The sequence below is a fragment of the Taudactylus pleione genome, unplaced genomic scaffold (assembly GCF_031769625.1).
Source record: "Taudactylus pleione unplaced genomic scaffold, aTauple2 ptg001346l, whole genome shotgun sequence".
Lineage (NCBI taxonomy): Eukaryota > Metazoa > Chordata > Amphibia > Anura > Myobatrachidae > Taudactylus > Taudactylus pleione.
Window position 1 is genome coordinate 695793 of NW_028285746.1, and position 13765 is coordinate 709557.

At 44.1% G+C, this 13765-nt stretch overlaps 1 protein-coding gene across 1 annotated transcript in view; it reads left to right on the plus strand.

The window, feature by feature from the left end:
- Positions 1-10739, plus strand: part of LOC148443036 (solute carrier family 15 member 1-like) — a 160415-nt gene extending 149676 nt beyond the window's left edge. Inside the window, exons 24-26 of the mRNA XM_088463341.1 lie at positions 1857-2000; positions 9251-9358; positions 10325-10739. Coding sequence (XP_088319467.1) covers positions 1857-2000; positions 9251-9358; positions 10325-10525 — 453 coding nt within the window. The 3' untranslated portion in view covers positions 10526-10739. The remainder of the gene's footprint in view (positions 1-1856; positions 2001-9250; positions 9359-10324) is intronic.
- The last annotated feature ends 3026 nt before the right edge of the window (positions 10740-13765 follow it).

Sequence of the window (13765 nt, forward strand, 5' to 3'; positions counted from 1 at the left end):
GGGCTGGCATATCATGTCCCGGATCGCCCAGTGTGTATGGACCGCCCGATATTTTAGCCCGTCGGCAGGGGGGTCGTGTGTCACTTCGCTGGGTACACACGTCGTTTAGTGTGTACCCAGCTTTTATTTGCAGAAATACACAGTTGCTTGATTCACTCAGCTTTTGTTTGGCCCAAAAACATAGGCCCTCATTCAGAGCCGTACGCTCTGAGCAGAGCGCACGCTCTGAATGAGGGCCGCCCTCCATGAAAATGGAGCGTCCTCCTGGACGCTCGTATAGCTGTGGGTCACCACCCACAGCCTATACGAGCGTGCATTTTGATGGCCGCGATGGTCGTGACCATCGCGACCATCGAAACTGCGAGCCGGAGCCTGCGGTTGAGGTTTTCAACCGCAAGCTCCGGAGTGATTTTGGCTCTATCAGAGCCAAAATCACTCCCACTGACATCACTAGTGATGTCAGTGGGCCGGCTTCTGACGGGAGGCGTTCCCGTGGGAACGCCCCCGTCAGGGAGGCACGCCCCCGGCACGCCCACCAAAGGGGGCGTGCTGTCAGTCAACATCGACAGCACGCCCTCTTTGATCAGACACAACGAGCGAAGGACTTTCCTTCGCTCGTCGCGTCTGGCGCATGCGCACGACGGAGCTCCCTCCATCGTGCGCATGCTCAGTGCATAACATCGACCCACTTGCGAGCGGACAGCCGCTCGCGAGTGGGTCTGAATCAGGCCCATACACCAAAATGCCAAAATCTGCAGTAATACCAAACACAGCAACTCGTGCACATATGTGGTATCAACAAAAATATTGTACATCACAAAATAAAAGGGAATATTTTTTTGCAGCTGAAATGGTTCCATGAAAATAGCTAAGAGGAGAATAGCAAAGAACATTTCCAAAAAATAAAAGTTTTCATTTACTTTCACGTATATAAATCAAACATGGGCAGTATGAAAATACATTCAATTAAGGGACTTCCTAAAGTATGATTTTGTCATGGTCCACTCAAAATGGTAGGTTTAAAAATAATTGGAGATTTAAACTTCTAGAAAAACTTTTATAAAAGGAATGGTGACAGACAAGACTATGGGCCTGATTCAGAGGCGCTCGCAAAAAGCGAGCGCTCACTCTGAATCAGGGTGGGCGCAGGTTTTTTTAGTTGCGACCTCTTGTCCGCTCGCATAGCTGTGGGGTACCACCCACAGCTATTGCGAGCGGCCATGATGATGGTCGCGATGGTCAAGACCATCGCGACCATCGGGCTTGCGACGAGATCCTTGTGGTAGGATCTCGTGGTCGCAAGCCCCAGAGAAGCTTCTGGCTCAGATAGAGCCGGAAGCTCTCTTACTGACATCACTGGTGATGTCAGTGGGGCCGCCCACAAACGGCAGGCGTTCGCATGGGAACGCCTCCGTTTGTGAAGCCACCCCCCCGCCACGCCTACAAAATGGGGCGAGCTGTCATCAATATCTACAGCCGCCCCTTTTGTAGTGAGTCCCAGAGCGAGCGCTTTTTGCGCTCGCTCCAGGGCTCGCGCACGCGCAGTGCACACGCCGTGCATGTGCACTGGGCCACCATCGACCCGCTTGCGAGCGCAATGCACTTGCGAGCGGGTCCGAATCAGCCCCACTATCCAAACTGGTCAGCCAATATACTAATATCCAAACCTGCACTCTATATACTCACTCAAACTGGAATATGCCCTATTTTACAACCCTCAGTGAGCAACTTATAATTTCTGTTCTGTTATAGTGAAATATACCCTGTTCAAAACATCTCAAAATTCAGGTATAATAGTGTCAAACTGTATTGCCTGACACCTATATAAATAACCTTATCTATGTCTTCTCACCTAGTGCGCAAATAACATGTCTGTCGAGTACATTGAGGATATTAAAGCCAACACCATTCACATGGCTCTTCAGATTCCTCAGTATTTCCTCATGACCATTGGGGAAGTTGTCTTCTCAGTTACAGGACTGGAATTATCATACTCTCAGGTGTGTAGTAATAGCAGCAAAATGATACATTGGGGTTGATGTATCAAGCAGTGAAAAGAGTGTAGAAGTGGACAAGTGGAGTAGTTTCTCATAGCAACCAATCAGCTTCTATAATTTTTTTATGAATAAGATTTTTTTTTTTAAAGTATACAATGTTAGGGGTACATAAAAGAAAAATGGGGGAAGGGACCAAGCTAAAGGCAACACATGGGAAATCCATCAATACAATGTAGTCTAATAGAATCTCAATCACGTCCTTCAGGAGTTTGTGTGGGGCAGACGTGGGCTGAGATTGAGATTGGAGGAGTACTGTGGTAGACTTCAGTCCCTGACTTTCTACAATATTATTAAGTATCTCATTGGACCCATATTGTTCCCTGGTCTACCAAATAGGTTAAAACGAACTACAAGTCTCAGACTTTTGCTATACTGAATATACTGAATATATATTGGCCAGGCTGAGAACTTAGGTAACGGACTACAAGTCTCAGACTTTTGCTGATAAGCAATGTTATTTAGCATTTCACTGCATAGTATATTAGTTTGATGCTTTAGTTTCTTTGCTAGTTAGCTCATTGAGCCTGTTATTAGCCTAGTGGTATGTGCTGTGTGTTTGTTTAACTCAATTTATTACTAGCCATATTAGTGGGATGGTGCTGGGCTTGTAAGCAATCAGTAATTTAACATGCCAGGTCTCCTACATATTGGTCAATAGTAGGCTGGACTAGCCTGGCTGGAATTGCCCCATTCAGAAGTGCACTATTCAAAAGTGCATTTTAAGATTAATACTAGCGTTACACCAGCGTTGAACCGAAGTGGAACAGAAGGGAAACAACCAATTTGCACTTCTAAAAACCGAATCTAGATTTGGAGAAAAACCATCAACAAAGGTGATTTTAAAATCTCACTGCTACAAACTCCTGCTGACTGCATAACCAGGACTTTCAACACTGAACTCTGGTTGCTACAAAAACTCTGGCCATCACTTGCTACTATTTGTGCTGCCTCTGTGCTTAACAGATAATCTTACTGAATACTGTTAATATCAGCTTAACTCTGTAATAATGTCTTTTTACATTAACACTTTGGTCTAGTCTTACATGATCTAGCTACTGCTACTCTCTACTCTAATATTCAATTTCTGCTCCCATCTTATCTCCACATTTTCTAAACTCTATAATATATTTTTGTTGTGCTGACACTGTACCTCATCCTTACCATGACCATGTTGTCTCCTCCCTTCACTCAGTTTCTAACTAATCTTTTGTTCTGCCCTCTGACTCCACCTCTATCCTTTCCCCCTGGTCTCCTCCACCTATCTCCCCTCCTCTCTCTGCCTTCCTCTCCCTCTTCTCCCATTACTCCATTTTCTTTCTCTTATACCCCCCCAAGGATCCTACTACCCCACTGGTAATCTTTCCTCCCTTACTTATCTCCCTGTCACTTCGCCCCACTTTCATTCACGTCTCCTTAACTTCCCTCCCTGCCCACTTCCTACAGGGTCCCCTCCTAGCACAGGAGCATGCATGATCCCTACACTCTATTCATCTCGGTCTCCCAAAGTATTCTCATATCCACGCTATTGCAACCCTGATAATCTCATTCACATCTCTCCTATCAACTCTGTCACTCTATCCTGTGCCCTCTGGAATGCCAGATCAGTCTGTAACAAACTGGCCCCCACCCATGACCTTTTCATCTCCAAATCCCTGAATCTCCTGGCCATTACTGAAACCTGGATTTTACCCTCTGACACCACTTCTCCTGCAGCTCTCTCTTATGGGGGCCTCACCTTCTCCCACCCCCCCAGGCCTGGGGGTCGCCATGGTGGTGGTGTTGGGGTCCTTCTATCCCCTGGTTACTCATACCAACATATACCATCAGAACCATCCCTTACATTCTCCACATTTGAAGTTCATGCTATATGCCTCTTCCAACCAGTACACCTCAGAGTAGCTGTCATTTACCGTCCCCCTGGCCCTCCCTCCAAGTTCCTTGACAACTTTGCTTCCTGGCTCACTCACTTTCTCTCCTCAGACCTTCCCTCTATTATCCTCGGTGACTTCAATATTCCTATTGATATCCCCACAGAATCTGCTGCCTCCAAACTACTCACCCTCACTTCCTCATTTGGACTCTCCCAATGGACCTCCTTACTCTCCCATGCGAGTGGGCATTTGCTTGATCTGGTATTCACTCACCGTTGTGATATTTCTGCTTACTCCAATTCCCCATCTCTGACCATCACCTCCTCTCTCTTTTAACCTATCCCTCTCTCCTTCCCCTCCACTACCTCCAAAAGCCACCATCACTAAGCTAACATTGAAGCCATCGACACTGCTTTCTTTTCTTCCCTACTTGACTCACTTCTCTCCCCTATCCTCTCTTTCTCCTGCGCTGAACAAGCTGCTTCCCTATACAATGCCTCCCTTACTTCTGCTCTTGACTCTGTTGCTCCGGCGATCACTACTCACCCTCGCAAATTCACACCTCAACCCTGGCATTCCAAATGCACCAGATACCTGCAAAAATGTTCACGAACCGCCGAGCGACAGTGGAGAAGATCACGCTCTCAGGCAGATTTTCTCCATTTCAAATTCATGCTGTCATCCTACAGTGCTCATATTTCAAGAATCTCATCTCCTCCCTGTCCTCAAATCCCCAGCATCTCTTTTCCACCTTCAACTCCCTCCTCTGCCCACCCCCTCCTCGTCTCCCCTCCTTGCTCTCTGCCACTGACTTTGCTACATATTTCACATCTAAAATTGATTCCATACGTCAGGACATCATATCCAACCAGTCCCCCAGCTCTCCACTTCCTCCTTTCCCGGATCACCCCTCCCCATCCATTTTACAGACTCTGACATCCTTCTCCCCTGTGACTGGAGAGGAAGTTAAGGCCCTTATCCAGTCCTCCCCCCCCTTCCACCTCTCCCCTCCCACCTCCTCCGCTACCTCTCTCCTTCTGCCTGCTCCCATCTTGCCCACCTCCTTAATCTCTCCCTCTCATCTGGCACTGTTCCTTCTGCATTCAAGCATGCCCGTGTTTCCCCCATTCTTAAAAAACCTAACCTTGATCCTAACATTCTCTCTAACTACCGTCCAATCTCTCTCCTCCCTTTTGCCTCGAAACTCCTTGAGCGTATTGTTTACAACCGCCTCACCACATTTCTTTCCTCCCACTCCCTCCTTGACCCTTTTCAGTCTGGCTTCCGTTCTCTCCACTCCACTGAAACTGCCCTCACAAAAGTCAGCAATGACCTCCTTGCTGCCAAATCCAAGGGCCACTACTCACTGCTCATTCTCCTTGATCTCTCTGCTGCTTTTGACACTGTGAACCACCCTCTACTGCTGCATATACTTCACTCCCTTGGTCTACGTGACACTGCTCTCTCCTGGCTGTCCTCCTACCTCTCTGACCGTTCCTACTCTGTTTCCTCTCATGGCGACTCCTCCCCCCCACAGCCTCTTACAGTAGGTGTTGCCCAAGGTTCTGTTCTTGGACCTCTCCTATTCTCTCTCTATACGTCTTCTCTAGGTAAACTCATCAGCTCTTTTGACCTCCATTATCATCTCTATGCTGATGATACTCAGATCTACCATTCCTCACCTGATCTTTCCCCCTCTCTACTGACTCGTATCTCCAACTGTCTCTCTGCTATCTCTTCCTGGATGTCCCAGCGATTTCTCAAACTTAATATGTCTAAGACTGAGCTGATAGTCTTCCCACCCTCCCACATAACATCATGTCCCACTATTTCTTTATTAATAGATGGCATTACTATCTCATCTAGCCCCAAAGTGCGTTGTCTTGGAGTCATCCTGGACTCTTCCCTCTCCTTTAAACCACACATTCAGAACCTCTCACAGTCCTGTCATTTCCATCTCAAGAATATTTCCAAGATCAGACCCTTTCTCACCCAGGATGCTACCAAAACCCTTGTACATTCACTGGTCATGTCCAGACTGGACTACTGTAACCTTCTCCTAGCTGGCCTCCCCAAATCCCATCTCTCTCCTCTCCAGTCTGTGCTCAATGCTGCTGCTCGGCTCATCTTCCTCTCCAAACGCTCTATATCTGCCTCCCCTCTTTTGCAAGCCCTCCACTGGCTCCCATTCCCTTTCAGAGCCCAATTCAAGGCTCTTACACTCACTTACAAAGCCCTCACCCATTAATCTCCCATTTACATCTCTGATCTCATCTCCCTTCACTCTTCTGTCCGCCCTCTTCGTTCACTTAATACACGCCGCCTTTCATGCCAATTGATTACTTCCTCCCACTCCTGCCTCCAAGACTTTGCCCGTGCTGCTCCTCACCTTTGGAACTCCCTCCCTCTCCCTATCAGACTCTGCACCTCTCTACCATCTTTCAAACGAGCTCTTAAGACCCACTACTTCATTAAAGCCTTCCAGTTCTCATCCTAACTTGCTGCTACATCTTCCTTTCTCCCGGCCCACCTCATTCTGTGTCACTCCTGTTTGTCTTCCCCTCCCTTAAAGAATGTAAGCTCTTTCGAGCAGGGCCCTCTACCCTCTTGTGCTTCTCCCTACTGTAATTTAATTTATCTCTTACCAGCCACTAGGGCAACTAACACTTGGCTGCTTATGCGGGCGTTAATGTCACTAATATAGCAATGTTTATCCATGTCCTGTATTGTATTGTATGTCAATGGTTACTTTTTTGTCTATGTACTTTGTAAGGCGCTGCGGAACATTTGTGGCGCCATATAAATAAATGATAATAATAATAATAAAATTGAGGGTGTCTCCCTTCATGTCCCTGTGGAAATTCTGCTTTGGTCTTCCCACACATTTCTCATGCTACAGTGAAATAGAAAAAATAGAAGGCAAGAGTCTAAATTCCTCAATGCTACAGCCCCAATTTAGGCTTGCTGGAGGAAATTTAGACTCTTGCCTTCAATTTCTTCATGAATCTCTCCTTCTCTTCTCTGATGTACAATTCATAGTTTCCCACGGCCTCTTCTGGAGGCCGTGGGAAACTTTTGCTTTCTGGAACAAGGAGGGTACATTGCAGGCTTGTCAGCTGGTGGTTCGGGGTCCGTTGCGTCCCTTTGCTGTCTTACAGGAAAGTTTTATATAGCTCTGCGTTTTGGTCTCATGCCCAAATTAGACATATAAATTTGATATCCCAGTCATTACACTTTACGTCTCTCTTTGACCCCATTTGAGTTGTGGTGTTCCTCAAAAACTCCTGTATGCCACTCAGTTTCCCGGGTCTACCAGCTATTTGATCTGGCACTACGTTCCCATATGCAAGATTTTACTACCACCTGGCATAGGGATTGCCAACTCTCCCTGTAAGATTCACAATGGGAAACATTGGGCCCGATTCAGAAATGGACGCTAATGTGATCATAGCTGCGATTTTGCATGGAACCAGTTTTGTATTACCTGGTGTGGGGACGACAAATAAAGGCGCGTGGTCTCGTGTGAGAGGGCGTGGCCTTGCGGCCCAAAACCCCGTTATTTGTCACACCGGAGGTGCCGGCTGCCTTACTGTTCTAGGAGCTGAGTGCTGCACGTAAAGCAGCACCCTGCTCCTGTCACTGAGGGGGAGCCAGCACTTTGGTGACAACCCTCGGCTGGTGACACCCGGGTGCAGCCCGCACCCCCCTTGTGACGCCAGTGCATGGAACGCAGGTGCAAAAATACGCTAATAGTTCCAAAGTTTACCAGAGCATAAGGACGCCCACCACTGCCTTCTCATATGCGCACGTTGCTTACCTGAGTAAATATCTGTAACATTGATGCACATCGAGCAACCATCTTGTCCTTGAAGCAGGTTTGACCAGCCGCAAACACTGCACCTCTCCTGACACGTAGAGGGCTCTCATGTTGCATATGTAATCACAATGGCTAATTTATGTACGCCCATGTAACTGTGTTTAAATAAGACACACATATTTTTCTGACCACCCCCCGTTACCTCCCCCAAACGTTGACTACTTGTCACTCACTTTGCGAATGGGTTCTGTGTGTGCAGAATCGCAAGACAAGTGCGGCTTATACACAAGTGCAATGACAAACATTTGCTCGATCTGCATAAAAATTGCCATTGCGTTCGTCTCTGAATTAGGTCTACTGTTCCAATTTATTTATGTAAGCTTTCAGCGTACATCTGTTATTGAGACCCATTATAAATTCCCCTCCAGGTGATAGCGCAACCCCAATGTGCTATATGCTATGTACCCTTCTTTGTCTGATCTCTGATGGCGCTGTGGATCCCATCCTACTACCCCGTTCCACATCTGGTGGTCATGTGCTGAGATCTCCACTTTTTTAGAACAAATTTCTCCATTTCCGAAAAACTCTATGGTTCAGATTTTCCCGCAGATTATCAATTTTGGCTAATTAATTTCACACCCATTCCAATCAAATACAAGAAACAATGAAGCCAAGGCAGTGACCTCCTGCACTGGAAATCACCCAGCTACCCGCCTATCCAGGAGTGTCTTAGGCGCATCGACCTATAGATGGATATTGAAGACGTTACCCTTTCAGCCCTGGACCAATACTCTGAATTTATATCCACATGGTTTTATTGGGTATACTGTAAGAGTTCGCTTAGTGGACGAGCAGTGTAGAAATTCAGACAGTGTGCCCCACTCTTCCAGGTACTCCCCCCTTCATCTACGTACCACTGTGACTGCACTATTGGAAAAAATCACCAGAGGGTCACCATGAAGCTCTAGGCACCAGGGATAGGGTTTGTCTGGGTGCACTCAGCACCCGCTGTGTGCACGCCTATGCTTTTATCTATGCTGATACCTTTCTGGCACTTAGTTTTTTTTCTGTATTTTGACATGTTTTTCTGTATATAAAAAGTCAAATACATTCCTTACAAATTATGGAGCAGGTGCACTGGTATACCTTGCTTGACAGAGCAGTGCAAAAACAAGAATAATATTGCAGGAGTAAAATGATTGAAATAGGATAAAGAGGTAGAGTGCAGACATTTTTATTGGATTCCTTAGTTGCACAGCCAATTGTTGAATATTTAATCTACTTTGAGCTGGCGTAGATCAGGCCTTATCCTACGGTGGGACACATTTTGCTTGTGCAAGGCACACCTGCCTGATACAAAGAAAAGTGTAAAGTTTACTAAACAATGTCTCAATGTCCCAAACTCTTCCTTTAGCCATAAATAAATCCCCTCTCGTGCATATTTCCAGTGGAGCAGATCATTTGTGACTATATATAACAATATTTATCATTTGGCTTTCTGACAGGCCCCATCCAACATGAAATCTATACTTCAAGCCGGATGGCTGCTAACAGTGGCTGTAGGTAATATCATTGTCCTTATTGTAACTGGAGCTTCTGGTCTTAGTAAACAGGTAAGAAATATTTCTTTATGACTGATGTACAAAGAATACAGTCAAACACTTTATGCATTAGACACAAAGATATTATTTAGGCAAATAAATAGGCATTATTATTATTATTATTATTATTATTATTATTATTATTATAATCAGTTATTTATATAGTGCACATATATTTCACAGCACTTGACAGAGAATATTTATATATTCACATCAATCCCTTTCCCAGTGGGGCTTACAATCTATATTCCCTACCACATTAGGGTCAATTTTTGACAGGAGCCAATTAATATACAGTACCAGTATATTTTTGGATTGAGGGAGGACACCAGGCTACCTGGAGGAAACCCATGCAAACATGGGGAGAATATACAAACTCAACAAAGTTAGGGCCATGGTGGGAGTCGAACCCAAGACCTCAGTGCTGTGAGGAAGTAATGCTAACCATTAAACCATCCTTAAGGCAAGATTTTTTTTTAACAGCCCTATTACAGTAATGCTTGCTATCTTGTTTTCCAAGCTGAATACAGAAGACTTTTACATAATTACGGTCAATCCAGATTCACAAAAAGTGTGAATTTTAGTAAAATAAGCTTTCTTGAAGATTTTAAGCCTAAAAAAACAGGACTGTCCTAAACAAATGCTGATGTTGGTGACAGAAATATGGTACAATGTTACCACTGATCCTCTACTACCTTTACTGCTTAATAGTATGCTTGCTACCATTTGGCCTCTACCGGAAGAGTAGTGGCCAAATGGTGTTCTGCTACAACAGGGCATTTGATTTAAAATATGTATGTATTGTATATATTTGTGCATATTTTAGGTCTTATATTCATTTAAAAAAACAGTATGTTGCACTAACAAAGCTACTATGACATTACAGGACAAATTCTCATTTGTTGTCATTACTAGAACTGGTAATCTGTGTGTACTGTACTGTTTAATCATAATTATTTATTCTGGATGTTTTCCCAGTGGGCGGAGTACACACTCTTTGCTGCTCTCCTAATGGCTGTTTGCATTATCTTTGTGATCATGGCCTATTTTTACACCTACATCGATCCTGCAGAGATTGAGGCCCAGTTTGATTCTGATGGGAAGAAAAAGAAAGAGAAGGAAATAGAAGTTATGGGTTTGGAAGGTAAAGATGGACCATACTCACAAACCAAAATGTAATAGGACTGTGTCCTTGTTAGACTATGTAAATATTGCACACAAGTCCTTCAGGACCTGGCCAACGACCAGAGAGAACCACAGCACAAGCTTTGTTTATACCATGGATAACAGGTGGAAATCGGGTGAAGTACCAAACGAGTAAAGGAAAAGAATCCACTTAGAAGATTTCAACTAAATTGCCATAATTAACAGTATAAAATAACATTATGTTGATCGTTTTAGATTTCTATGCAAAGGACAAATAAAAATATTTGTTGTATTTTTATCTTTCTATTTTTCACTCCCATTATAATATAATTTTTTGAGTTGCAGTAATTCTTACACTACTTGTTAGAGCCATTTAAATGAAAAATACTTTATCAAGAATATGCCAGATTTTTGAATAATGCCCACAATTTCAATAGCAATACTTTAGAACTGAGGTCATAAAATACACAGATGCTTTTTTCTTGTTACAACCCTATAAACCTTTCTCTCTGCAAATTCATTATTGCACTGTAGTAAAGTTGGCGATATTTGAAAATAATTTCCAGAGATATCTGCTAGCGAGGCAAGTGTATCTAATGCCATACAATTATTGCACCATGCTACACTACAATTACATATTGCTCAACATCACACAAGGAAAAAAAAACATCCACACCTCTTAATCTGCTCAATAATGCCCTGAATTTACTTAACCATGGCCAAATGCATCCAATTAAATAAAGCAACTCAAAAATGGCAAGCTCCACCTTTACTAGACAGCAAAAAAAAACTGTTATTGGTCATGCCATTATGACTTTTAATGAAGATGAATATAATAATTTGTTTTGGCAATTTAAAGTTATATTGAATTCATTTTTCACTTGCATTAAATAACAAGAATTGGCAGTAATTATATTGTAATATATATGCAGTTACAATACCTATTATAGACAAATCTTTAACACCTGAGGCTGTCTTGGAAATTAGGGATCATTAACATCTATGAAATGATGAGACATAGATGTAGTCAGCATCAGACAAAGATTTGTCATGTGTAGCATGGGTTCCAGGTCAGAATACAAAGATCAGGATTCTGGGCCTGATTCAGAGCCGGACGCTCTGAACGAGAGCTCGCTCTGAATCAGGGCGTTTTTGTTTTTTTTTTGTGCAGCCTCCTGGCCGCTCGCATAGCTGTGGGTGACCACCCACAGCTATTGCGTGCGGCCAGGTTGATGGTCGCGATGGTCAAGACCATCGCGCTTGCGACGAGACCCTTGTGGTAGGGTCTCGTGGCCGCAAGCCCCAGAGAGCTTCTGGCTCTAATAGAGCCGGAAGCTCTCCCACTGACATCCCTTTGGGAACGCCTCCGTTTGGCCGGCCACGCCCCCTGCCCGCCTCCCAAACGGGGCGAGCTGTCACTCACCATTTCGTGCGAGACCCGAAGCGACGGAGCGCCCGTCGCTAGCCGGGTCTCGTGCATGCGCACGACGGAGCCGGCTCCGTCGTGCACATGCCCAGTGGGCAAACATCGCTTGCGACCGGGTCTGAATCAGGCCCTCTGAGAACAGAGGGGTGATCAGAAGGATTGGTTGGTAACAGGTGATCAGAACAGACAGCAGGCAAAAGTATTATCCGAAACAAGTCAGGTCAGCAATGGGTGATCAGGTAAGTAAACTAGAGATGTGTGCGGACCCCGTGTTTTTGTTTTGGCAAACCACCTTCAAGTGTTTTGGTTTAAATTCAGTTTTGGTTTTGGATTTCTTTAAAATTGATAAAAACAGCTAATCTGATTTACAGGAATAATTTGCCTATTCTATGGCAGTGTAAATATAGGGCATTCGCGCACCTTGCTGTAAAATATTGCTCGTTAGCTACAAATAGTCCTCTCATAAGAAACATTGAGGAGAATGGTTATAACAAGTTTAGAACTGCAAACTACACATTCTGAGACATGATTTACAAGAAAACTCTTGATTGATGCACATGATTGCATTTTATTTGAGTTATTTTTTGTTTTACCTTTTACTTTTCACTGATCAATTCCATGCAATTATAACTTTGTGAAAAGCTGGACTTTATGGACTAGTTTCTTTTTCTTTAACCTAAATATGTAATGGGCCCCATACATCTGTGATGGATTAGGGCAATTCCCCGTTCCCCAGATACCAGGTTCGGGGCATTAGTGAAATCCAACATGTTGGATTTCCCTGATTTGTCGATCCAAACCAAAATATGATTGGGATATGCAAATCGTCGATTTTTAACATTGTATGCCAAATCCACATCATTGGCATACAATGCAATCTCATGATCTGTATAACCTACAGTAATACCTGAAATATTAGCATTAAGTCTTAAACTAGTTGCAAGCGACTCCATCATAAGAGCAAATAGAAGAGAGTGGGAGGCAGCCTTGGCAAGTACGATTCTCTATGAAAAAGGGGTCCGTAGAGTTCACTAACACTGAGACAGAAGGGTTATGACATAGCAATTGAATACCTTTAAAAATAGGTCCCATAAATCCCAAATAATCAAATGGCCATGCGACCCTGTTGAAGGCCTTTTCAGCATTGAGAGCCACTACCAGGTGGACAGAGATTTTTCCTGCGCAAGATGGATAAGATTAATAAGCTGCCTGGTATTATCAGCAACCTGTCGGCTAGGAATAAAACCCACTTTATTTGGATGGGTTAGAGGTGGTAGAATGGGTGCCAAGCAGTTGGCAAGTATCTTAGCGAAAAGTTTAATATCAATGTTTAAAAGTGATACTGGTTTATAGTTACTCAAACCTATTTGGTCGCAATCAGTTTTAGGAATAACAATATTGGCTCTAATAGTGGCATTCCTAAGCGAGTTGCACTCGAACAGAGAATTCAAAAGTTACTGAAGAATAGGAAGGAGGGGTTCTGAAAATTTATATTATATAGGGCCATAAATCCATCTGGGCCTGGAGCCGCAAAGTTGTTTAATTGCCTCAGTAATTTCTTCCTCGGTGATAGAGATGTTGAGGGATGTTAGTTGGGCTGTGGTGAGTTTAGGCAGACTGCAAGAGTCTTGCGCTCTCAGCTTTCTTCTGGGCGGCCGATAAGCTAATTAAAAAAAAGAGTAGCTTTATGGGCTTCCCGGAGAGCGGATGGGGTTATGTCAGGTGTAGCATTAGTCGTATAATAGTCCATTAAGGCTTTAGAAAGGTCAGTAATTTTGGAGGGTTTTAGGAGCAGAAATTTGATGAGATGCCAACTATAGGCTGGAGTGGGAGCTGGAGAGGTGGCA